Raw genomic sequence first — 23,368 nt, 5'->3', positions numbered from 1 at the left:
AAACCCGAGAAGATGGACTGGATAAGTACTCATGATATAATACACAATATACAATTGTATATATTTAACACCTGAAGCCTACCTCCGAGGGAGGACTCCCAGAGCCGTTTCCGAATCGACCAGATGTCTAGTTTGGACCCCTGAGCCACTCAGCAGACGAAGTCCTCCGAGGGAATCGGGATCGGCCCCGATGTGTCCTGCGTCGCGATCACGGACTCCGCTAGCAACACTTCTTGTGAAGTGCATGGCGGGCCGTGGGTCGGCCAAAAACTACGGCATCAAATCTCCTTGACCAGTTCTGAGGCTCTAAGCATCCGTGTTCCCGAGGACTCATTCGAGGAGTGAGCGGAACAGCATCGTTCCTGGAGTTCGCAATAGGTATTTCTGGTGCTCGACCTCCCTCGAGCACTGTGGATCGCCGGAGCATGCAATGGGTCTGTAGTCGACGGCGAACGGGTCTTTCTTTAGGCGGTATGGGCGCCGGTGCCAACCCGCGCTCGAGTGGCACCGTTGCGGCCTCCGACGAAATCCAATGCCTAGATCTCTTGGGTCTGAGGAGACTCTCGTTCAGCGCAAACAGTAGTTTCTGAAAGAATCGATGAGAGAAGTCCTTCCGGAATTAGAAGTTTCGGGTTAGTCGGCTCGTCGAACACCCGAAGAGCCGTATGTCTGGGAATACGAGCTGCATCATAAGAACTCGCCCAGATCTCAAAGTCTTCTATCACGAAGCTCGCAGTAATTGATGCTTGATCTGAGTGCAGTCGTCGGAGATTTGGACGCTGTCTTCAAGCATCGGCTCTATCCTCAGGTCTGATCACTGATCACAATCCACGAAGTGAAACAGCGGAGTTTCCCAAGTTCCACCGGTTCTTCCTCGGATCACAAACACGGCCTGGAGTTCTACACGGGAGCGGAAGTAGGTGCTCGAGCGATAGGGCACGGGCCGACTGGGGAGGGGATCTCCCCCTTCATCGCTGCTGCTCCTCCTCCGGCATAGGTTAACGCTCCAGACTTAATCTTGGATAGTGGTTGGGGATCTTCTGTTTCGACAGCGCAGAATGCCCCGGCTCGATAACAAATAGAGTTGCCAACCAAATACGAGAGCACCGCGCCGTCGCTCCAATAGATACGGGTGCTGCTGCCTCGAGTATGAGGGGCAATTTCTCTGAGCTTCCCGCATGGGAGGAAGAAAAAGCCGCGGCAGCCGCCCGGATCCCCCATTCACAATCCAGGCGGAGATTCCGGAATGGCGAGGATTCACCGGGATCGCCTGAATCTCCTCGAATTGCAATCGGGGATCATGGGCATCATTGGGTCTCATTGAGTCTGTCTGGTAGACAGTTGACAGGCCCCCTCTTCCCGAGCATTCAAACCACCGAAATCTTTAGACAAGAACCCTATCCTTTGCTTCCCTGAGAGAGCTCCTCCCTACTCGACTCCCAGAAATGAGATCCATTCTCCAGGACAAGTATGCCGAATTCCGATCAGAAGCCCGATGTCCTACACTGAACCGCGAGTTTTTACGCCGAGGGCTTGTCATAGAAGCTATCCAGAGAAGAGGAGGAGGCGGCGAATGGAAGAACTGATTGCCGCTCACAGCTGATTCCTTGTCCGATCTCTGTCGAGGCTCGAACGATCTCTCGAGTCTCATTTCCGGCAGCTGGTCTAAATTCGTGGCACCGATGCGCCAAACTTTCGATCTCTTATAGCTCGAGAGAGCGCTCGGATAGCTCTCAGGTGATCCTACGCAGAGGATCTTTGTTGCAGAAGAAAAGTTTGGGCCAATCGAATATCAGGCGACGCTTCCCCCAAAAATACACTCAATGGCCATCTGAATCGGGTTACATCGGAAGCGGCCTCCGTCATGTTCGAAATCGGAGCCCCACATTTTTCCTGAGCCTCTCCATGGAGAGGAACGCATTGAGCACATAGCAACAGTTAGATCGGCTCCGAAGGCTGCATCCCAGAGCGAAGCTTCTATGGACCTGCGCCGCTCCGTATGTTTCTTTCTCGAGCGACGACGAAACGTCACTCCGCCGAGAGAGTGTGTTGTTATAATTCACAAAGAACTAGAGAGTGCACCGGAGTGCCTTGGAATGATGACCCTCCAACGCGTGTGTGAGGCTCCGATTTGAGGAGGCTTTCTCTCTGTACTCGGAAAGAAGGTTCGTGCCCCCAAGAAATGGAACAGGTGTCAGGTCATTAATTTCTTCCCTAATCTCCTTACTGTTTGAAGCGCAACAGAGCAAGAAGCCTCAGAGGCTCAGAGGAAACCGCTATCCCAAGCTCAAGGAGCGTGGCGGCTGAGAGGCTACGGTTTCCGATTTCCCAATCGGGCAAAGTCTGCGTCAGAAGTTTCCACTGAAATTCGAGCTCCACTCCGAGATCATTCCCTCAAGACAGCGGTAGGGCGATCAAGAGGAATCAATGAGCTCTTCAGAGATTGAGCGCCAAGATTTCCATAGGTCGCAAGCATCCGAATGAGACAATGTGAAACCCATTTGGAGCGGTTTTTCACCTATGCGGAGTGGTCGCCACGGAATTCTTACTCTCTCTCCACAATTGGAATCCCGTTGCCTTCTACGAAGAAGACTTCAGAGGAAGAGGACGGCGCTTCATCTACACAGATATCGCCTGGTGATCGACAACTTTTCGCGCTGCGCAGCGTATGTTACTGGATAAACAGGACAGATCACTTCGTCGTCGGGAGATCGGCTCAAAGTCCAATCCTTGGCCCGGAGCCGAAAGAAACCACTCGAGAAAACATATCACCGGTATTAATCTCTCGATCGACGCATTGACACACTACCTCCGGATACGCCTCCGGCGACGTACTGTGCAGGAAACAGCGTCTCCGAATGCGACCACGGAAGGTGCCTAGAAGTATCTACGCTGGCAAAGGCTTCTCCTGATCCTATTTGGGACGAATCATTCCCATTCCCGAGACGACCGGATATCAACCGCGTCTCGAGAGTTGCCGCGAGCGGAAATTCCAGCCGTTCCGAAGGACGGGGGCAGAGATGCCGGAGGCTCTCTGGTTCGTTCACTCGAAGGAACGAATGGCCGGTCGTGTTTCTGTGGAGAGATCCGCCGGGGCCAGCTCATCGTCCTCCGTTCCTGCTGTGCTGTAAACTGCCGATTCAATGTTTATGGCGAAGTCTCTGCGCTGTTAGCAAAACTCGATATCTTCCTTCTCATGGGATGCAGCCGCTTTTCTTGTTCACATCGGACGATCAACCAGTCGGTCAGTCTATTCATGCAGTAAAACGGAAGCCGGTCGCTCATCGCGTCCTCGAGGAGATCATTCCTAATCTGTGTATCTCGCGACTATTCACGCAGTCAGCGAAACATTCGACGTTGGCTTCGGTGGAATGTTGCTTTCATTTTCACGTCAGCGATTCGGAGACAGGATTCTCAGAAACTCTTCATCCCACTAGTTTTAAGCGGCTGTGACCCGAGACTTGAATTTAGGTATTCTTTGTCGAGTTAGGGTACATCTTCCCACCGATCGGTCGACTGCCGTGATTCGGTCACTTCCGATTGGATCGAAGCAAGTCCGGAATAGAAACGACCTCTGTCCCTATTCAAGCCATTGACTGACTTCTACCGACGCATCTTGAATCGAGTACGACGGGGAGACGCCGGGAGATCCCGCAGCGCTCTGATCCTCGCGTTCGGGAATCAATTGCTTCCAGTCGACGGCGATTCCGGGGCTGAAGTTCCATGCGATGCGTAGATAGCATTCGGGATAGGTTGTCGCGGAGATGAAACAATGGATAATGTCAATCAGGTGACTATAGTTCTGTTCCGATTCGTTATAGAATGCCGAACGATCTACGGGAGCAGCAGCAGCTGTGAGGATCTACGTCGTCATCGTAGGATGTCGTCTGCGGGGCCGTCGAGCCCCGTGCTCGAGAAGAGTGACGATGACGTCTTGTGGAGGGAAGCCGTTCGGTGGCTCGTGGATCTTGAGATGATTCCTTCCGACCACCGAGTCACGTGGCCCGATGCGAGGGTAAGCGAGAATTTCATTTTGATCCGGATTGCATAGTTGCAACTTTGAAACATTCGATAGATGCAGGAATGAGTAGCTCGCGATCCACCTGATCCACTGGTCTCTCGCAAAGACGTGCGACAGCCGGGATACACCTCCCTGTAGCACAGAAGTAACGCTCGCTGGATTGTAGTGAATAAATCCAAATCGATTCTTGCTCTTGTCTCGATCCTAGCCGTGAACAAGTCTGTAAACCTTTCAATCTGATTGAAAATTATACCCTGGATGATTTAGGTGGAAAACCTCGCATACACCCTCCGGGACGGGGTGGTTCTGTGTAATTTAGCACTGAAATTACATCCTGGGTGCATGGATCATAAGGATATGTCGCTTCGACCCCAAATGTCGCAGTTTCTGTGCAACAAGAATATCAGAGCTTTCCTACAAGCTCTCACAAATACTTTCGGTGAGGAATATTGTTTGTCAGAATCTTTCGCAGAAAGCGCTATCGATCTGAGGGCGTTCAATCTGCCAGAAGCGATTAGTATATGTATGCCTCGCTAAATGCTCCTCCCTTCTAGGAATCACATCACCAATGGATTTGTTCGAGCCCGAGATGTTATTCGAATACACTGACTTCAAACAAGTCTTGCATTCTCTCTCAGTCTTATCCAATTCGCCAGAAGCGACCAAATTCGGTGTCAAGTGAGTGCTCCATGAATCGTTTCGGAGGCTCCTTAATGAGTGTAAGATACCTACTCCGTACGACGGTCTACTCTCCGCTCCTAGCTAATTTCCGAGGCGAATCACTCGCTGCCGGTCTAACTAGACCCTCTTCGTAGGGGCTTCACCGCGCCGAAATCCGTCGGGAATAGCGAATACTATAATCAGAGTGTGTTCCTCAAGGACACGCCTCACAATGGGACTTCCTTCGATACCAACGGGTGAGTTGCCGTGTATTTTTGATCGCTAAAGGCTACGCGGAGATCTTGAGTGGGAATGTTGCGACCACTCGACTCCTCGCCTCAAATGTTTTCTTTGATACCCTTTCATTGGACTGAGCTCAAGAGAACGCCGATCTTTCTCTACTAACCTTCGAATTAACCGCACGCTGCAGCGACAGTGAAGCAACTCACATGGCTTTTACGTTCCCAATCCACGATTCTAAGGGGAAGTCTCATGCTGACGCCCTCTACGAAGAGCTCTGCTATGTCTCACTGAAACTTAAGCCAAAACCTCAGGTACCTAGAAGAGATGTTTCGGGAGCCTTGATCGACTCTGTTTTTCGTTTCATTACCGTTCAGGCTGAATGGTCATGGACCGAAACATCCTCGCGTCACGGAGGAAGAAGAAATTTATCACAAAATTTGCGTTGCTCCCAGAAGTGCCCCGAAACCCAAAACGGTTTGTTTTGTTTGTTTGTTTTCACCTGCCCGAATAAGGCTTCCCGCCCTACTCCTCTTTATTCGCCAGAGTAGAATGATTTTCTAGGGTTCATCTTATGTTGATATCCTCATCGATTCTGACTCATCGAGACTATAATTAATCCCTCGGAGTAAAGGCGAATTCGAGATAATAGTCTGAGAGAGTGATCATGATACCTATCCTTCAGGTGCCGCTGGAAAAACGTGATTTATGCATCCAAGAACTCCTGGAAACGGAAAAAAATTATATTCAAGCCCTCCAGATGATCCGTAAAAAGTTCCAACAGCCCCTTGAGCAAGCGATGAGCCGCGACGATGCTGGCGTTATATTCAAGCATATCAGAACCTTAAGCGACGTGCACACCGGTCTCCTTGCGGATCTCCATGTTGCCAACCAGGTCCCGAATGGCAGAATCTCAGAATGCTTCTTACGCTGGAAGAACTCGCTCATCATCTACGGAGAATACTGTTCGAACTATCCGAGAGCCCAGCAGCTTTTACAAGAGCTCTTGGCCAAGAACGACGCTGTAGCTCAAGCCATCGATAAGTGAGAGTCCTCTCATACTCCCATATGATCCGCGGGACAGGAAGCTAGTGACCACGGAACGGATGCTCTTCCGGGAGGTTTAGATTCTTGCGGTCTCGAGCCGAGAGAGTGAGTTCCGGCTGCGGTTTCGCGCGCATTGAATGGCCCTCTAATTCTTCCAGGTGCCAACGGGAAACCAATGACGGTCGCTACCAGCTCAATACTCTGCTATGTGTACCGATCCAGCGCGTACTCAAATATCATCTGCTGCTCAAAGAGCTTGTCAAGAATACTCTGCCACAACACGACGATTATCTGGGCCTCGAGAAGGCACTCGACGCGATGCTGGTGAGTAGTCGTTGGAGCATAAAAATCTGCCATGCTGTCAATCGGCGACTCCTGTTCGTCGCTCGTCCGAAACATCAAACGATCGCCCAACGAAGGATGGAATTCATCGGCGCGTTTGAGCTTCACAGTCCCGAGAGATCATTCCAAGAGTTCTCATATTGTGGTCAATGAGTCGCATCGTTGTTCCGTCCATTAATTATTCCGTCGTGCTTCATTTCGAACCCGAGACCGATCGATGCCATCGAGAGGCGAGATGGTGTAGGACAGGGGTGTCAAATCCGTGGCCCTCCGGCGACATGTGGCCCGCGAGGTCTTCTTTTGTGGCCCGCCACTATTTCCCCACATATTCGAGGCCGACCATTTCGAATGAATGCTTGGAAATCGAATCAGATCGGTGGAGTTAATCCCTCCGTAAGACCGAACGATGAGTTTTCCCTCGATATCCGGGGGCTGGAAAAGCATTCTTTCATGGACGATAGGCGAATATTCTCCTTTTATACGAAAGTGTGTGGCCCGTACGAAATTTAGCCCGCGGGCACCTGCGGCGCTCGAATGTGGCTCGCGAAAAATTTAAGCCCGGGTCTAGGAAATAGATATCGGCAACATTCTCTCCGGACGGATACCCAGAAAGATCAACCGAACATCGGTCGACCGCGCTCGACAAGTTTCATTCCGATTGGTCTTCCATAGAGGACCGGAGGGATGAGTGTTTGTCTCCTCTGACTCTGCGTCCCGTATCTTTCAGGATCTTTCGGCCTACATTAATGAGGTCAAACGAGACTCAGAGATGCTCCAGATAATTGCAGACATTCAGAACTCGATCACCGATTATAATCTGCCTAAAAACGTCAACTTGAGAGATTACGGGCGATTACTGAAAGACGGAGAAGTCAAAGTCAAAAGCCACAAAGATCAAGGAGTGAAGAACCGTTACGTATTTGTTTTCGATCAAATGCTCTTGCTGTGTAAAGCCACCAAGGTGAGTGCTTACGGATCATGTAGCGTGCTCCATGAGTTTGTCGAGTCGTTGATTGTTCTTTGATCGCATATGTACATGGAACGGGTCTGGTATCTAGCGAATAGGGTATGAAGTGATGATGACATCGCCGTGATGCCAAGTTGTGCAGGATTTCTCACCCCAAAACTCGATCTCTGCACTTTTTGCACAACATTTTCATAAATTGATGATTATGTACTCCGTTTATTGAGAACTTGCCAAGGGTTTGCGAATATGTCTCGGACTTGGTCTGGAAACATAGCGTGGGAGATGTTTCCCCAAGTTCTGTATTTTTTTCTCTCTGCGTCTCGTCTCCGTTACCCTTTATTTTGACCGATACAAATTCTTCGAGCAGAGCCGGAAATCCTTATTGGTCCTTGGGGGCTCGATTACGAGTTCACTCCTTTTCTCGGTATGATGCTGTCGTGCAAAGCTCGCTTCAAGCTTGATCGAAAGATCGTAATCCCCTCCAGTAGATTTACTAACATTTTCGATCTCTAACTCTCGATATTTCTCTGATTTTTACTCAAACTGCTAAGATGGTGGATAAGTGGCTTGGGGTGAGTAGATTAGATGCAGAATAACCCGTTTAACATTAGTCCGACCTAAAGATTGCGCGCACTAATCTCACCGGAAATGAGAGCTTCATCGGCAAGGATTTGGGTGTGCTGTAATCGATTCTAGTACCTGAAGAGATCCGACGCCTCGTCACTTTGTTTCATCCCCCGTGCTTTCGAGCAAACTGCTCATCGGTGTCAGGCTTTCCGGTTTCGGGCTCATTCCTTGCCTCCATGTCAGATGCACCCAACAAAAATTCATATCCGGCCTCGCGTCTTCTAGGGCGACCAGTACGTGTATAAGGAGGCGATATCCTTGTCCACCTACCGGGTTGAAGACTGCCAGCCCATGAGCGGTGCCGCGAGCTCGAGTAATTCCGCATTGGTCAACGCGAAGTCGTGGCAGTTCCAGTTCCTGCTGGTACATCTCGACCAGAAGACTGCCTACACGATAGCCACGAAGACCCTTGATGATAAATTGAAGTGGATGGAGGGCATTCAGAAAGCTCTGTGAGTCAATCGAACTTATGGAATTGAACTCTTCGAGCTCATGGTCCTCCCGAAAGCTCACTATGATGCGATCCGTACAAGCAAGAAAACGACTGGTTCTCCGCAGGGACAACTTAGATCCACCGGCAGCGCGGCAGACCGACCACGAGCGGCTCGATATGACAACGTTCCAAGCTCCGTCGTACTGTTCGCACTGCAACAAACTCATGAAGGGCATCTTCTACCAAGGATACTCCTGTAGTCGGTGAGGGTTCTCATTCGCCAATTTCTGATCGATGTGTTACTGTCAATCTTGAGACTTTTTTTTGCCCGGCCCCCCGTGCTCGAGGCAAAGGGAAAAAATTCACTCTCCCCTTCTTCGTTCCAGCTGTAACAAAATACTCCATCGCGACTGCATTCAACACTCGAAGGTTTGCCAGATACAGTCGGCTGCGAGCTCCACTCCCCTACCCTTATCTCTGAATTCTCCGACGATCGCCGTTGCACGTGCCAAACAGAATTACAATGGCGCTAACAATGAGGCTCATCTGCCCTTCAAAAAGGGAACGTCATTGATGTCACTCGGAAAGTCAGCGTCGTTCTCTGGGAAGGACGTCTGGGCCACAACGTCGGTTTTTTCCCGGCGCAGTACGTCGAAGAGATTGGTCAAATGAATCTCGATGAGCACCCATGGTTCGCAGGTATGTTTCTCCGTACTGTCGCTCTCACGATCAAAGACAGATCTCTCACTTCGAAAACGGAAGAATCTTGTTTGGAGCTGAACGATTTTGTTGACAATATTCGACCTCTGATTAGGCACGATGAGTCGCGAGCGAGCCGAAGCTACTCTGGAACCCTGTCCTCAAGGGACTTTCCTGGTTCGGATTTCCAACAAGCAGCTTTCGGGCCAGCAGGGAGCTCCCGGGTATGCTATATCTCTGAAAGTAGGCGACACTGTCAAGCACATGAGGGTGTGCAGTTTTGTTGGAGAAGCTCCGGGAACTTCGAGCACGGGGGAATTCCTCTATCTCTGCAAGAAAAAGCTGTTCCGGACCATTCCCGACCTGATCAACTGGTACCAGGACCACACGCTCGCGGAAAGTTTCGCGGGTTTGGATGAGACCCTACGAACACCCTACAAAGCCGTCAGTGGTGGTCCAACTGTGATCTCATATGCGCTCGTTGTTCATGACTTCGAACCGAGCCATACAGCATCCAGCGATCAGGGGAAAGCGCAGTTCTTGCCGCTTGCCAAAGGTGCGTAATTTCGGTTTGATAGAACCTTTCGTTGGTGCCGTGCGATACTTTGGCATAATTTCCTGGGAGGGATTTTTTCTCCGCGATAACATGGTGGATCGATTTCCCACAGGTGAACGAGTAGCAATCTTGTCGAAGGAAGGCGATGAGAGGGGTTGGTGGAAAGGTCAGCTGAACAATCAATTCGGTTTCTTCCCTAAGACATACGTGCAAGAGATTCAGGACGCCTGAGAAGGTAGCGGAGGTGGACGAGGAGGCGGGTCCGCCACTCATGCTACATAGCAATTACTCTGCACGCCCCCTGCGGAGGCGTGTCCATCAAACTAGGAACGGGCGACTAGTACCTTTATCGACCCGAATGACATAGACTTCAAGGCGACGTTCACGGACGTGGCGTCTAAGTGTACATAGGAGCGTAAATTAATTGAAGAAGGGCAGAAATGACGAGGAAGAAGAAAATTCCGGGCCAGATCAAGGAACGACATCGATTTTAGCGGCGGCGGTGGCGGCCATGGGAGTCGGCTATCGTGCGACTCGCTCATCATTCATTCGTGGATTGACCCGATGGATCAGTGATCAAGATACCATCTCATCTACAGCGTGTCCACCAGCACTAACGTCAGCGAGCCCGTATGCGTGGAGTCCACGTAAATTGCTGGGAGCCGTCTGACTCGGTGGATTCGGTCGGAGTTGCGCCCGCCGCAAGCTGAGAGATGATTTGTCACCGGGATCTTATACCCCACTCCCAGAAGAGCGATACGGTATCCTCAATGATTTCGTATGTTCTTGAATGGTGCGAACCCTCTAGCGACCTGCAAGAAGTTTTCAATCGCGAAATAGGTAGAATCGTCAAACAGCTCGTGTCATAGGAAGAATTCAGACTGACCTTGGAAATTGTCGCGACTTTCGGGTTCCTGCGGTTCTGTGCCTCGCCAGCTCATCAGAATGTTCTGGCTATCTGACATTGCATTCAGCGTCACATCGGACTGACGCCTGATTCCCAGCAGTACCGGTCCCTAGGCGTCAGGGTAGGGGATAAGAGTCTACACCCCGGATCGTCAGGGCTGATGGTTGATTTGCGATGACCTCTGTCTCAGGAGTATTGGATTTGGACATTCCCAGGGAGGAGAGCTTTGTTGGTCAGTTCTCTCTCTCTCTGACCTCTCTGTCGCGCATCAGGAATATTATTCCATCTCATGAGAGATTCATATATTTCCCGGCAATCCCTCCTGCTCAAACTCATCTGTCTCGGGAAGGACGCGCGCCGTGGGAACCGCGCACGATTTATTTGGCTTGCACTGTTGTCTCGCGTCACTCTTCCCTCATCCCTAGTTCCTCCCCGTCAACCTCACTCCAGGAGTCGGAACGAACTCGGAAGCTCTCGACAATCCATGCGAGGACCAAAGGGTTCTCTGGTTGAGAGGTCAATCTATCTCCGTATTGTATATTGTCGATCCTGAACCGAACTCAGGTGTCAAATTGTTACAGTTATTCGTCGCTGCCACGTCGAACCTGCGTCGACTTGCATATACCTGCTATTGTTTTATGGATTATATATATATATATGTATAATACGTTGTGCTGTCCTGAGATTTCGCTACGAGCCTTGCTGCAGCAGCACCGGTAGTTTTTCGTAAGCCTCAGCTTCGACGCCGAATCTAGAAATTTCGCACAGCTTGATAAACGTATGATACGTGCAGACAATTATCCACGTGTCGGTTCCTCATCATAGCCCGCAACTTTCCATGGTACATGCTAGTTCGTTGGAGTTTCATCCCCGGATTGGATGGGTCATCGAGTGTAAATCATCTTGTCCGAGATGCAAGGATATTGAGAGCAGCTTTATTATTGTCTTCCGAGAACTTGAAAAATAAAGAAGCTTTTATAAATCCAAGTGGATCGATCCCCGTTTAGAGAACAATAGCCAGTTCTCAACCCCACTAGAAACAGAACGAATACATGAGGGTCCTCATCGCCGATGAATTTATTTCTCCAGTTTCCTCTTATCTGAGTCGACATCGACTCCTCTTCATAGCAGATGTCGCATCTGCTCCGTGGTCTTTGCACATCGAAAAGAGCCAACATCTTCGAAGTAGATTACTATCATCTCGATGTTATTATATTTGTAGAAATAGGAATAAATAGAGCTGCCTTGATTTGACGGTGGCGATTGACGAATTACGTTCCCTCCACCCTCAATCATGAAGAAATACCCAAAGGGAAAGGGATTGATATGTCTGCTACGCGTGATGTAGTCCGAATGCTCCGTCTCGTATCTGTAATCCGTGTACCTACGAACATTCACATGTAGAAGAAGAAACTCTTGGTGAGAAGAGAGCTGCCATCAACTTCATCGTCATGGAATGAGAAAAAGTTGTCGCCGACATGAGCTGTAGGCTGGACGGTTGGGCGGAACTTTTAAGTGGTGCTGCTAGTTTTGTATCACTGTTTGTAACCTTCATGGCTAGCAGAGATTATTGAATGCCATCTGTAGAGGTACCTCGCTAGAGATTGAAACTGACACAAGAGTAAATTCAATTGAGAAACTAGACTGTTGTAGAGTTGGATGATTGTTGCTCGTGACAGTAATACGAAGTCAGCTCCTTGATGTGCTCCCATGGGCGTTCATAAACTACGACGTCGCAGCTGCGCGGTATGGTACCGTTTTTCGGGGGGCAGTGAGCGGCATCGAATCGACTGCGGATCGGGCAGCCGGTCTCGGTCATCAACAGTCTCATCTTGGTATTCCATCCCTGGAAGGAATATCGACTCATACTCGTCATTTCGCCGCATGACATCAAGTTCGATAATCAGGGCAAGTTCCGCGCGAATAATAGCGGTTCCACTTGTATTTTCTGTCGACTTACGGCCACGGTTTGCTGATGAGCTTCGGTGATGTTGAGCACGGTGTCATGATACGGTTTTTTCTCGGCTTTTGCGAGTGTGCTCGCTGCGAATTGAGCCAAGACACGTAGCTCTTCCTCTTCGATCTCTCTTCGATCTGAGACGACAGAAATCATAGTTAGAGTCATAGTCCCTCGATTTCGCGAGGTGAGCGGAGAAATAGAAGGATCTGAACTATAGTTTGGAATTCCGCGAATTAGACCGCAGGTCTGTCGCACTCTCGAGAGCACTCCCCGCTGAGGATTCGCGAGGATGTACAGACCTAGTTTGCGATATCCTGAGCGTGTTTTTCGAGTAGTTGCCTGCAAACAAAGTTCCTGCCTCAGGACAAAATTTCCGCCGATGACATCAATCATATGGCTAGACGCCGCACCCGAATGATCGAGGCCCTTGCTGACATGGGCTACCGAAGTCTTTCCCTCGACCAGCGCAGGGGTCGATGGTGATTGTATCGGTTGCTTGTTGCATGGTCGAGTTAGAACGGTTTACTTACTTCCGTGGTGCAGTGGCTTCCGACAAACATTAACACTAGACAGAGCAGAACGAATCCGATGCGGAGCTGCATCTTCTCTGTCGGGACACAGAGGTCATTCCGGAAGAGCGAGAGGGAGTCCTCCATGCGGAGGGAGTTTATGTACGTTGGGCGGCCTTACCCTCCGCATGGTGCTGAGAGGGGAACGAATGGATTCAAACAAGGTGGAGCAGCCAGAGTCGAGACCCGTTCCGCAAGTGCCCGCAGATAGGTCTCGAATGACATGGCGGATTAATACTAATCCACGTAAAATGATCCTCCATGGAGGAATTTCTCTCCTGAGGAATGAGACGAAACGAGCCTCGGGTTGCAGCGTGGAATAAAATTGCTGACGCGGGTCTGCCCAGCTCAGGTTTGGAATCTCATGAAGATTGTCGGGAGATAACATTCCTCTGCCGTAGATTTCATCGAAGACCTAGCGCACTGTAGGCTCCTCCCGAGAATCTCGAGGGCCAAATTGGGAGTCTCTAGAGGGACGCGCGGGTCATTCCTTTCGAAGTGCATGGCTCTCCCTCGCCCGAGTCCTAGAACCGGGGAATTCCGAAGTCCGAATGGGATACTGCCATGACAACAACCAATGATGATCTCAAGTTCTGCGCTTGTAGCGCCTCATGTCCGGACCGTCCGCCCCCTCCCGTATGACAGTGCATGGAAACCACTTCAAGAGCAGGACAGTTCTTTCGGCAGGGGCTCCTGCATGATTCGGTTAGGCAAGCTTCGATCGAGCCTGCGGGCTAAGGAGCACGCTCCGGGTTCGGCTCTTGTCGGGAACACTTATCGTGCCTCAAAGCGGAGATTTTCTGCCACACGTAACCTTTTCGGAGTACAATTTTGATTCACGGAAACGAGTCCCCATTTTTTTTTCAAAGGGCGGAGAAACGGCTCCAGTTTATTTCCGCCTCTGTTGCAGACATTCGATCCCGAGAATCGGAATTCGCGAATAGCTCGAAGACCGTCGGTATTTGAGTGGTGCTTTGGTTAAGCAACATGCTCAGGTCATCGAGCTCTACCACATGGGTGGAAAATATGTCAAGTGAAAAAACGGCTCCGTTTTTTTTAAAAAGGCGAAAAAACGGCTCCGTTCTCCTTCGCTTATCCTGTACAGCTCGATGAGCATTCGGGCGACCTAGGGAGCGGAAGAGAAAAGTTTTCCAGTTTCTACTGCAAGACTCGAGCTGGAATCCACGCGTACGATGACAGGGAGCGACTTCCACGATTCAGGGATAGATGCTCGCGTTGATAACTCCACTGTCGCTGGAAGCCGGGAATTCGAGTCGTCATCCTCACGCCTCCCCTCACGTCAATCAGTCGCGGATCTCATCAGAAGCTTTTTTCTCAGCTCTTGACTACTTCCGAATCAGCTGATTGAGGATAGGAAGGTCAACGTGATGCTCGAAAGCAGCGGAATCTCTTTATGCAGTCGTTATGAAGTACGTCAGAACGTCTGCCACGATTACGGAGGAACATCTGGATATTTTAGAACTAAAGTAGCTAGAAACGAGAAACGGAGGGTGCTCGGAAGTGAAGTGGACTCCTATCCCCTCATTTAATGAAATAAGCTCTGGATATGACTTTCTGGCCGTTCAGACGAGCCGACTGCTCTTTGGCAGGCTGCCGACTTTTGAGCGCACTGCTGTCCCATAGCGTGCCATACAATTCAGGGGTCTGTTGTATCTCACCTTATAGTTCATAGTTCCTGCTTCATTTTTACTGAATAATGGCGACCTACCAAAACGCTCCACTTTCCGCCGAACCTTACCGCCGCGCCGTAAGAAAAATTCTCACACGAGTAGATGTTCCCCAACCGGGATAGCACTTCGAGGCTGCAGTCATTTTGATAATGAACCCGCGAATTCGAATTTAGCGCGCGCGAGAGAGGGACAGGAAACGGCGCGACCAATGAGAATGAGCTCGGATTCGAGCCCGTTCGCCAGGACTAGGACAGGAAAATGCCGATTTGGAGAGAATACGAAATAAATAACTGAAGAAGTTATTATATTCAGTATATATTCTTCCCCATGCCCCGCTCCATACGCCTGGATGGTCTCGTGCCCCACAGAGCGTTCCAGATTGAGGACTTTTCGCGTGCTCCGATGATGTCATAGTCCGCTAGCTAGAAGATTCCCTTGAAAATGAAATTGTTTTAGTACAATACTGCCTTCTCACATGACCAATGTGCGAAGGCTGGCTCGATGAGAGCCAAAATTTTTTCCCATGATTTCATTCCGGGCCAGAGTTCCGGTTCGATCTAGCTCCGCTTCCCGTAGTATCAAGATGCTCGGAGGACGTGTCAGATGAATTTGCCTTTCGGAACCCCCGGAAGTGAAGAATTCGCAGAATGGGTCGCGAATCGATTGACCAAATTACAGATTTCGGAGAGTGAGACATGAGTCCGCTTCTCCTCGTGCCTAGTTGGCGGAATCGAGCCGCGATCATTTTGCTTGGGCTGGACATTTCCTCCCATAACGATTTTTCGCTAGGCTGCGTAGTTCTCGAGTATCATGGTCCTGAGCCTATATTTTGGTCTATTGTCCCAGGCGAGGAGATTTTCGAGGTCGGGATGATCTTCTGACGATGCCTCACTATGAGTCACGCATATTCGACCATGACAATTTTCTCCGCGAGGGATTAAGTTTATGACAATTTTTCGCGATTCGCACCTCACCTTCCCTACCCACTGGGGTGGGCTATGGCGTAGTTCTACGCTAAAAGAGACGCACTGCAATGTGCTCCGCGCCTCTGTGGAACTCTGGATTTTCTGAGAGCCTCACCGCGGCTGAGTTGCCCACAAACAGCATGGGAACCATATCTGACTCCGTTATTCCTCAGGAGAGACGCCAGAGCCAGACAGCCTCTTCAGCCGCTTCGCTGGCGGCAACTATCTCGGCCTCAGTCGTAGACCAATCACGGTTGCCGAATGGGCTCGTCCTAAGATACCCGTAAGAGGGGGTTCGTTTGCCAGCAGAAAAGCAGGTCCCGACCTTGTTCCCCCTGGGTGCATACGCTCTGAGGATCCGTCCAAGGAAGCTATACCTCATCGCTTATATCGGGAGCTTAAGTCTGCAAATGTCCGGGAAAGCCTCGGCTCTCCACTGCGGTTCCAGTGCGGCTCTCCGCGCTGCCACCCGTTCCCCCGTGCTGTATCATGTTTTGAAAATGCAGCAGATCCGCCTACGCGGCAAACGCGCTTAATCGGTCAGACGAGCTTGTACCCGATCGTCGCAGGTAGAGCGGGTCGCACTGTACTCGACTGGATATGATTCTTGCACCGGATAAGGAATGATTGAGTTTCGGCAAAGCTTTTCATTCATTGTTGCTTTGGCATTCGCAAGCTCTTGAGAGTGAGAAACTGATGGAACGATTGATTGACCGTGGGGTTGATGCCGAATGACTCTCTTCCACTCCTTCGAGCGCTCCAATCCACGTCTGCGCGAGTAGTCCGGGAGTTCGTTGCTTTCCCTCTTCAAGTCTCGTGAAAATTCAAGAAAGTCCCAAGAAAGCTTTCTTTTTTGCTGAACACCGCATTTTGTGAGTGCTTCTGGACACGTGCCCATTGCCTCTGTTGCACCGAAAACCCAATGTCCCGAACATCCATTGCGCCGAAAAAATGAGAGGTGCCTCGGATACAGCGAACCTCGACCCGGATTTCTCCGAGAACGAATACCAATGATTATCAAAACTCATTCCCCGATGAATGAAAAGAGACACTGTTAGCTAAGGGAAGACGACTCGCGTAATAATATTAGTATAACGAAGAGCCCGTATCAGAAATATACAAGTTCCATGAACCCGAGTTCCTGTCGGACTTTTCCAGACTACTTCCAAGTTTCAATCTCGAGACGTCCCATCGGCAAAAAGGTTATGGGCAACGCCTCTGACCTACATGAACACCGGCGATCCGCCGATTCGGATTCCACCCCCGGCTGCGCGAGAGCTTCTCTCCCGTTAGGAGCTTCGATGTTTTCGAGGCGCCTCTGATTTTTTCGGAGCATTGGGTTTTCGGGACAATAAAAAGCGACGTGCCAGAAGGGCTCACCGTGAAGAATACAGCGCCCGCTCTCCTGTGGGTGACATGTGATAGATGTTCCCAAACCGAGAAGAGTGAATATGAAGATTTGGTTATTGTATATCGATAGGCGTTTTTCGCGATTCGCGGTGCATTCTTCGTTCTGCCCGAATACTAATGGTAGAACATAGAGAGCGACCGCGCTTCCTGAAATGCCTCCGTAAGACGCTTGAACCAATACTTTGTATCGCACTGTGAGGATATACTTCCTAGGAAAATTCTCTCAACAGGTCTGAAGAAGTTGGCGTTGGAGCAGACCCTCAGAAGAGAAACCGAAAAAAAAAGCAGGGATTATCCGAATAAATGCTGCCTGATACTATCAAGTTATGGAACTCACAGGGAACATTACGGAGTGCCCCCGTTAATTTTGCTGGAACTCTGCCCAAATGATAGTCCCACCGAGTGATGAAAAACCCCCACCCTGCTGGCTGCGAGCGCTCGAGGGGGGGGGGAAATAAACCCGTGACTTGAAGAGCTCGGGATCATACGTTGAAGGGATGACGTGACTGAGAAGGGCATTCCGCAGACGGGATGTGCGGCGGGAAAAGAAAGACTTGAAAAGAGCGGAACGATTTGTGGAAAGTTGGACAGGAAAAGAGCGTTCTTTGGCACTGTTTCTGGTTTCACGAGTTGGGACCGGAATGGGCGGAACGAGGGAAGTTCCACTTGAGCATTTCCCTTGAAAGTACCGATAGAATTGACAGAGGTCGGTGACGGTACGTCGAGAGGATAAAGTTTCAAGAAAAGAGGAGAAGGCTGTGCCATCGATTGGACGACTAGCACGGCTTCGAATCGAGTCCAGGATAGAGAGGGACGATGGAGCTGTGTCCCCCAAACATGCGAACAGTATTCAAGAGAGGGGCGGATTCGGGTTTTATAGAGCAACACAAGATCAGAGAGAGAAAAATAGCGCTCGGCTCGAAAGAAAAACCCTAGTTTTTAGAAATTCACTTGTCCATGTTCGCTATGTGATTGTGAGATTCCAGTCCCGACGCTCGAAGTAGAGACTGTCGATGGAGGGAGCAAGCGAAAGAAATAATGGAGTTAAGGGCCGGGTTTTGCTCATGGAAAGGTTGCAGAGATTAGGTTGGAGCCTGAAGGAAGATAGCTCATTTGAAAGAGCGGAATGCCAAACTCTGTCGAATGCCCTGGAAATGTCAAGAGCAAAGGCAAGGGTCTCGCCGTGCTTTTCGATAGCTGAGTTCCAAAGGTGCAAGGCGTAGAGAAGAAGATCGCCAGGTTAGTGACCCCTTCGTAAGCCGTACTGACGATCACTAATGAGGAGGGACTATTCGAGATGGGTTAGGAGCTGACACTTGATGGCTTTCCCCATGAACTTGGATAGAATGGAGATAAGTGAAATGGGGCGGTAGTTGGAGAAAGAGATTTGTCACCTTTCCCTGGGTCTGGTAGAACAATGTGTTCAGGTCATCGAGCTCAACAGCATGGACGAAGGAGAACTGAGCCGTTCCTTCTCACCCAACATATTTTCCCATCCATGTGGCTCGGTGGCTTGAGCACATTTTTCTACCGAAGCATCACACAAATCTCGACCATTTTCGGGGTATCCTCGGATTCGATCTCAAAAATCGAAATTCACAAATAACTCGAAAACCGTTGGTATCCTGGTGGTGCTTCGGTAGAATAGTATGTTCAGGTCATCGAGCACTACAACATAGGCGAAACGGCGGCGGGGGAAGTGACTTTGCCCCAGGCCACGTCTTTATCGCGCAGATGTTTTTTGAGCCGCGTCGAAGTCGGAAAGTTAAATCTTCCATAAAGTTTAGAGAATCTCGCTGCCTCGTCCTCTGCTCTTCTGGTCTCTGGACAGAACCGCTGAAGAAGTTGGAAGAGGCCAGTGAAACGACCTCTTGCTGCGGAGCCCGCTGACTTGCCGAAGGCTTCGAAAGTCGGCAGCAGCGCAAGGCGGAGTGAAAGCTCGGCTACTTTGAAATCTTTTTTCCGGTCGTTGCCACGTCCGAGCGGAAGTGGATCATCGATTTCGGTCCATTGCTCATCTTCGATGAGTTGAATCAAGTGGCAAAGACGCGCAAAGTCGCACGCACACGGACATGTCTGGACGAACACTCACGCGCACATAGCACACACAGCGCGGCGACTCTTCCGTGCTCCACGCGCGGGTTATCGGCGCCGTTGTCATCCCCGCGAGTCTTAACGCTCAAAATTTCCAGCCACAGGATCAAGCTCCGGATATCTGCGTTCATAGGCGGTCTCATACGACAGTGGCGATCGATACCGAGCCTCACTATCCGACGAAAAGAAGAAACCCTCTTGCATGGATCTTACTCACCAGAAATTCAGAACTTCGAACAAGTTCATAAAATCGATAAATCTAATCGATTGCCAGATTTACTAATAGCTGACAAGGTACTTGTGCCATGAACGCCTGCAAATATCTTTGAAGGTCGAGTCCGGAAATCAATACGGTCTTCTTCGGAAAAGGAAATCGCGTACCGAAGCAGATGTCCGTTCCCTGGCTCTCGTTGATGTGCCTCTGGATGTCGCTCAGTATGCCAATCCACGAATCATCTTCGTGAACGGTGTCCGAACAGCCCTGGCCCCAGGCCTTCCGTGGCCGAAACAGATCCCACTGTCGCATCGGGTCAGGATGCCAACAGGCCTCGTGATTCTCGCGGAGCGAGCACGCTTTTCCTACTGACTATCGCCACTGCACCAGCGATTCGCACTTCGAAGATGTTTTCCCGGAAGGTTTAAATGTTTCTCCCAGCAGATGGACACTTCCAGGCCAATCTTCTCCATTCAATCTTATCATGCAATCTCATCTTATTGTCCCATTGGGTCAGAAGATCGGATAGGCCCTAGCATGCCTGATCCTGAAGATCTCTTTCCTCGATGTATCAGCGCTACGATGATGGTGATGATTCGATACGACGATCCAGCTCAAGAACATCCTTCAGATCTTTTCGGATTCTTCCGCTTGTCTTCGTTCCAAATGGCGCCGACCAATATACCGTCGCCGGCGTGCCCGGGCAGTCACTCCGAGTGGTCCAAGGTTTCGATGTTTGATTGAATGCGACCGCTCGAGACGACTCTGCATAGACTTGCGGAGGGGAACTTATGCATTGTTTAGTGGAAGGTAACCGAGACAAGGAAGCGAGAAACAGTATCCGAGTGAATCATTCGAGGGCATCGGGCGCTGTCGCAGAGTCGGAGTCGCGTATCAATGGACTCCGTTCCCCCAGTGAAATTTTTCCGTGACTCGCATGAATGCTGGCCCGCGTAGTTGCTGTAGGACGCGCTGACTCAATTCCATTTTCGCTTCGATCGGCATGTCTCATGTCAGACTAAGACGTCACTGATGTGTGAGAGAGAGTCTGAGCTCCTAGATAATATATTCTGGTCGATCGAAGCCGATCCCGAGCCATCTTAACTTTATCGCCGAACGTATAGCGTGTGGGTCGCGCGCTGTAATCTTACGAGAAGCCGAGCAGCCGGACAAGGGAACGAACGGATGACGTTTGTCTTCTTGACGACTTCCTCTGTTGCCAGCGAGACGACCGACCGACCGACGGACTGGTCAGGCGACCCGCCTGCCAGCCGCCCGGCGGAATCCCCCAAACGGTAGCGGGGCTGAGTCGGCAAACGAGTCCGGACAGGCGGACCGGATCGACCAAATACCGATGATACCGTAGTCAGCGTCCGTCCCAGAAGTGGCGTTCTGACGCGGAACCACGGGGAAGAAGCCACCGTGGCTGCCGCTGGAAAGGCACACGGTTCAGTTTGTACATATCCATTCTGTATCAGTATCGAATCAGATCCGGGGCACCGGAATCACTGCTTCCGAGTCGGATGAGTGAAGCCGTCTGTTCACGCTTCGCTTTGAGAGAATCGCGCGGTTCCCCGTATTGTGATGTTCCTAATCATTCGATCTCCGGAGATCTCGATCCAGTCACGATTTTTTATCTTGTTTCAGGAACTCCGATGTCGGTGATCGGACCTCCCCGTCACCGTGGGAACAAACGCGTGGGGGAGCGAGGAAGCTCGCCATGGCGCGCTGTCACTCCCCTTGTCGCAGCGGAGTCATGGTTAAAGGCTGATCGGAAGGATATTCAGGCACAGGCCAAGGGCGCGATATCAGAAGAGAGCTTCAACCGGTATCACGGGTTTGGATGTCTGATTTTGCTTCCCCATGGGGAAAAGGATTTCATTCGTCTCCCAATTTCCGAGTGATTCAACGGGGATGATAGCCAGCCTGACGTGTCGTTTGAAGGGAGGAAATATCTTCTCTATCCTCGGCGCTTGTCGATACGATTTCCTCCGGAGGGGTGAGTTTCTGGTCAATGAAACCCAGGGCCCGGCTCGTGCCCATTTTTTATATCAAGTTCTTCTCTCGGGATAGAGATCACTGGAAACGATATCACGGGCCGGAAGGCTCACGGACGCAATGGGTGACAAATTCAGGTGGGTGTTCCCTGCCAGACCAGCTGATGGGTCGGTTCTGACTGTCGTCCGACCGACGGCCCGGGCGGATCGATTCGTTGCTTTCTGCTCACTGGCCCCGTAGTATGCGCTGTTTCTTATCTTCTTGGTGAGAAGATTTCGCAGTTTGCTCTTCTTCGACCGTTTTCTCACGGGAAGAAGCGGAGCCATTTTAGAATGACGCTGTGATTTCACGACTTCCGCTCCCCCCGGTCCTATTCGCACCTCGGAACAGCTTCTCCTCGTGTTCCGCGCGCTTCGATTTAATCCCCGTTGCGAACCTCGCTTTTTCTGCTCCCGCGTCCGCAATCGTCTTCCACGAACTTTCGCTGGCTACTCGGGAACATCGGAAGAGCTGAGATCGTAGGCAGCTCAGCGGTAATTCAGGGCTACGATCCGGAGACGACCATTGGGAACTATTATTTTAGAGTTGAGTTCAGGTTGACACATTCGGATGATTTTTTGCCTATTTTTGAATCCTCACCCGCGAATAAGGGGAGATTTCATTTGTCCGGATTGGAGCAGGATAATCTGAATTCGGCAGACTGATGGCCCACTCGGGTAAGCGGCTTGGAAGTCTGTTCGTTCATTCATCGATTCATTTGTTGAGTCATTCATTCAAGGAACGGTGCTGCGCCTTCGGATCATTGAAGAAAGTCTTACGCAGCCACGCTCGCAGGAAGACATTTGTGCGTAAAGCCAAACATGTCTGTTTGTCAGCCGGTCGGTCTACCTATCTATCTATCTGTCCGTGCGCTGGCCTATTCCCTCATCAATTCATCTATATGTCCGTGGGATGGATGCCCGTTGATCGTTTGGGTACGAGGCGTACGACGACATTCTTTTGGGTGCGCGATCCTGCCGTTGCCGTGACCAGCTGCGAGCGATTTCGCGTCCGGCCGCTGCTTAACTGTCGCTGATTGTCCGGTTGCCCGTCAGTCGGTCCGTCTGCTGGTCGATTCGGTCAGCTGCCTGCCGTCTCACCGCACTGACCATTGGGCTTGCTCGACTCATCTGCGCACAGGAAACCGCTCGCGTATTCCGACGCAGGACTTCGATTAGATTTCATTGATTTTGCTCCCTCCGACGTAGTGGACGTCGATTCACTACACAAGCCGTTAACTGCCGCGTTCGCCGTCAGTGAAAGTTATGCGGGGCTTCTTCTTTCCGTTCATCCACCTCGGTCAAGCTACGACATAAGATAACGCAATGAACGGATCGCCTGCCTGGTCGCTACTTGATCATCGGTCCGGTTAGCTAACTGACTGGCTACTTGACCGTCCAGCGAATGAATCAGTCAGAGTAAGCGGCGTTCACTTGGGGAAAAAAGCTTCCGAAGCCGCCTCGGCTGTTGCGACGGCCACAATACCTTCCTTATCCGGTGCAACAATCGAACTGACGAGAAGCCCGGATCATCGGACTTTGGGCTGTGATCAAGACAGCCGTCATTCGCTCAGACGATCCAGGCGATTGGCTCGAAGCGCTAATGAGGTTCAACTTTTTCTGACTGAGTCGACCCGAAGCGCCCATCTTTTCAGCGCCGTTCTTGTCGAGAAACAGGAAGCCAGTCGACGAAGTGAGCCATTGCTGAACGATGAAATTGATGCGAAGCCTGAGGTTTCGATAATTGGTTGCTGCGGTCTTTATGTCCTATATATATATTTCTTTGAGAGCCCTATAAGAACTGTGAAGCGCAGAGCTTATCGCGTTGCGAGCTGAGCGAAGCCACCACCCTAATTACGTCAATGCTGCTTCCGGTCAACCCTATCTGAAACATCATCTTTAGATGCGAAGCAGTCTACTTTGGAACGAC

At 50.6% G+C, this 23,368-nt stretch overlaps 2 protein-coding genes across 2 annotated transcripts; one reads left to right on the top strand and one right to left on the bottom strand.

The window, feature by feature from the left end:
* Positions 1–3,880: 3,880 nt before the first annotated feature.
* Positions 3,881–10,102, top strand: LOC100906215 (protein vav). Its single transcript, XM_029111699.1, is given in 15 exon segments — positions 3,881–4,015; positions 4,289–4,460; positions 4,576–4,699; positions 4,837–4,938; positions 5,112–5,235; positions 5,607–5,965; positions 6,127–6,292; positions 7,038–7,271; positions 7,829–7,849; positions 8,130–8,356; positions 8,463–8,600; positions 8,724–8,893; positions 8,896–9,036; positions 9,152–9,592; positions 9,705–10,102. Coding segments are annotated over 15 exon segments (2,673 nt in total). The 3' UTR covers positions 9,824–10,102.
* Positions 10,103–11,552: 1,450 nt separating this feature from the next.
* Positions 11,553–13,079, bottom strand: LOC100897344 (uncharacterized). Its single transcript, XM_003744121.1, has 4 exons — positions 12,990–13,079; positions 12,759–12,798; positions 12,460–12,593; positions 11,553–12,345 (listed from the first exon to the last, which is right to left on the bottom strand). The coding sequence occupies exons 1-4, from the start codon at positions 13,059–13,061 to the stop codon at positions 12,139–12,141; spliced, it is 453 nt and encodes a 150-aa protein (XP_003744169.1). The 5' UTR covers positions 13,062–13,079; the 3' UTR covers positions 11,553–12,138.
* Between the last annotated feature and the right edge of the window lie 10,289 nt (positions 13,080–23,368).

The sequence above is a fragment of the Galendromus occidentalis genome, unplaced genomic scaffold (assembly GCF_000255335.2).
Source record: "Galendromus occidentalis unplaced genomic scaffold, Mocc_1.1 scf7180000077460, whole genome shotgun sequence".
NCBI classification, from domain to species: Eukaryota; Metazoa; Arthropoda; class Arachnida; order Mesostigmata; family Phytoseiidae; genus Galendromus; species Galendromus occidentalis.
The sequence above is the reverse complement of the archived record's forward strand: the minus strand, read 5'-3'. Positions and strand labels throughout refer to the sequence as shown.